Below are 3,307 nucleotides of genomic sequence, written 5' to 3'. Positions count from 1 at the left end.
TGAATATTAATCGGTAATAGTATATGAAAATACAAGGACCAGAACTGATACAAAACTGGAAGTAATTATAAAACATTCCCAAAGAATGGTACAAGACACATATGCAATTTCAATGGCATATAACTAAATAAGAAAATAGTTATTACAATATCAGTTCTAACAAGCTTCCTTCTACACTTACAAACTTATTTGAAAATATTAGAATTATAGAACTATTACCTTAAATTTTGTTGTAAACTGGGTGACACTTAATGGTTTTACATAAGCATGCATATTACTAAAATAAATCCATTTTTGCCACATCTTACATGTACATAATCCATAACTTTTAATATGGAAATACATATAAAATGGCGATATCATTGGATGTATTATTTTCACATCTAAATACTTATCAGGAACATATTTCCTTCAGCACATTTCAGTGTTTTCTGACATAGACCACTCTGTTTAACAGATATCTGAAGCTCAAATGAGGTTCGACAGCAAAGAGTGAACTGATCCATTACCATGTAACCAAAAATTGGTTGAAGGAATTGTCCATGAGTTGTCTCCAGAAGGGTAGTAGGGTAGTACTTGGTTTTTGTATCTTGTCAATTTCTGCATAATAATGCTGTTCTGTATACGAGGTCCGTCCTTTCCTCTCTCCTTCTGAATAGATACCAGTATTTCAAGGAGCTTCACCTTCTCAGCACTCTCCTGAGGGCTGCAGCCACGTCTTTGTTTCGAAGACTGTAGATGAGGGGGTTGAGCGTGGGAGTGACGATAGTGTAGATGACAGCGATGACTTCGTCCTGCAGCGCGGTATGGTAGGCTTCGGGGACAATGTACATGATGATGGCTGTTCCGTAGAAGAGAGACACCACGATCATATGGGAAGAGCAGGTTGCCATGGCCTTTCTCATCCCTAAATCGGATCCCAATTTCAAAACAGTAGAGATGATCTGACCATATGAGGCCATAATTGCAGCTATTGGAATGAGGAGGAAAACAATGCTACTAAAATAAAGTCCGTTGGCATAAAGAGATATATCAGCACAAACCAGTTTCAGGAGCGCTGGGATCTCACAGAAGAAATGGTGGATTTCACGGGAAGCACAGTAAGGGAGACGGAGAGTATATATGACGTGGACCAAGGCACTGAGCAGAGCACCCAGCCAGCTGCCAGCCACCATGAAGGCACACACGGTAGGGCGCATGAGGACCGAGTACCGGAGAGGGTGGCATATGGCCACATAGCGGTCATAAGCCATGACTGCCAGCAGAAGAAACTCTGCTCCAACAATGGTTGTGAAGAGGAAAAGCTGAATCCCACAGTTCACAAAGGAAATGGTGTTCTTCCCAGACAGGAAATCAGTGGCTGCCTTGGGGACAATAGTGGAGCTGTACAAGAGGTCCATGATGGAAAGTTGACTGAGCAGAAGGTACATAGGCGTGTGCAGTCGAGAGTCCAACCAAATGAGAATAAGCATCATAACATTGCCAGTAAGTGCTACAAGAAACATAGAGAAAACAAGAGAGAACAGGAGGCCGGGGGCCTGAATCTGGTGAAAAATCCCCAGGAGGACAAAGTCAGTTCCCGTTGTCTGGTTAGTCCACCGCCACAATCTCTCCTTCCTCATTCCTTAGCCTGGATACAATAGACAAGAATCTTTACTCCCAGCAAAAATTGGGTCTACTCTGATTTTACAATATACCGATTTCATTCTATTCATGAGTCGTATAATGCTATTGAATGTGTTACAATTGTTCTAAAATATGTCTACCACAGAATGATCCTCATTGCTATTGCAATGTCACTGCATGCTTACGTATAATAGATTAATAAAAAATTATCAGGATACAACATTCTTTATATTGTAACAAAACATATTTAGAACCCTTGAAATTTGGATAATGTCAATGTTAATAATGTTTATAAGCAGATTTTGATTAAAAATTAAAAATTCATACATATATAATCTCTTCATATATCAATCATCTATCTCTGTCTTTCTCTCTCTCTGTTAACTTACAAATACATCAATATCTACATTTATATCTTAATATAAATCTAAATCTAATTCTATAAGTTAATTTCCATATCTGTATGCATAACTATATCGAAACTTATATATGGATATCACCAGTGTTAATATTTAAAGGCATTTTGTTTTTCTAGTCCTCAATCAAGACCTAGATATTGTAAATGAGATAATGGTCATAAATAATCTTCTATATGAAATGTTCATTTTTTTCATAAATGTCGTTTTAGCTTTAAAACATATCTGCAAGGGATTACCTTCCTCGTTTCAAAAAGCAATTTTGATTTTCAGAGGTAACATGTAAATTTGCACGCAGGGGTGAAAGTCTCCCTGGTGACATGGAGATAACTCCCAGGGATGAGTCTGGTCCTGGCACCATGGGATCAATGATTCCAGAACCAGGACCATAATCATATTTAAATGTTTCCAGACTCCCTCTTCTTTGCCTCAGCATTTGAACGACTGTGACCTCTAGAAGAGAAATCTGGTTTAAGTATCATTTATTGTGAAATAAAGATGCTTAAGTTTGCCTTTCCTTTTTAGTAATTTGAGAGCTGAAAACCTCAAACAATCCAAGGAGGAGCAGACAATGCCCAGTGTGAAACCAACGCCTGCCACATGGATTCAGTAACTTGACTTCACAAATTCAAACCACTGCAGGTGATATGACAAACTATAGAAACCATGGAAACAAACAAACAAGCAAAAGCTGCCATTAGCCATGTAACTTGGCCAGTGGGCCTGGTGATGCATTTCCTCCATGCTTGGTCAGCACAGCTCTGTGTGGAGGGAAACAAAAAACTACCTGGCCCAGGACAATTACCTGGACGCGAGGGGTAAATAGAGGGAGCCTTGACTGGGTCAAGCTTTTTATCCTTCAGGATGTTCCTGCAAACTGGTGTTATAAAACCCAACAACCGTGACAACATCAAAACGTGGATTTTACCGAACACAGAGGATTAGCCTCGTTCCTGCCAGATCGCGTCACGGTCATGCCACCTGCTGGGCTCTGTGGAGGAAGTTCCATGCTGTCCTGCTAATTGACACCGACCCCTTAATAAGTAGGAAATTTTAGTTATAAGAATACTGCATTATATGCATTATACTTATTGTAAGGGTATAATCCTATATATCTGTTACCAGTTCTCCAATAAATAGTGAGAGAAATACAAAATAACTAAATAAAACAAAGTAGTTCGATATGGAATAAAAATAAATAATAGGGGGAACAAATGCCAAAATAAATTTAGTTTGAAATGCTAGTGATCAATGAAAGTGAGGGG

The 3,307-nt window shown here is 38.8% G+C and overlaps 1 protein-coding gene across 1 annotated transcript; it reads right to left on the bottom strand.

The window, feature by feature from the left end:
* Positions 1–680: 680 nt before the first annotated feature.
* Positions 681–3,051, bottom strand: LOC143664804 (olfactory receptor 2T2-like). Its single transcript, XM_077138176.1, has 2 exons — positions 2,971–3,051; positions 681–1,544 (listed from the first exon to the last, which is right to left on the bottom strand). Exons 1-2 carry the CDS (start codon positions 3,049–3,051, stop codon positions 681–683), a joined length of 945 nt encoding a protein of 314 aa, XP_076994291.1.
* Between the last annotated feature and the right edge of the window lie 256 nt (positions 3,052–3,307).

Source organism: Tamandua tetradactyla, chromosome 20 (assembly GCF_023851605.1).
Source record: "Tamandua tetradactyla isolate mTamTet1 chromosome 20, mTamTet1.pri, whole genome shotgun sequence".
NCBI lineage: Eukaryota > Metazoa > Chordata > Mammalia > Pilosa > Myrmecophagidae > Tamandua > Tamandua tetradactyla.
The sequence above is the reverse complement of the archived record's forward strand: the minus strand, read 5'-3'. Positions and strand labels throughout refer to the sequence as shown.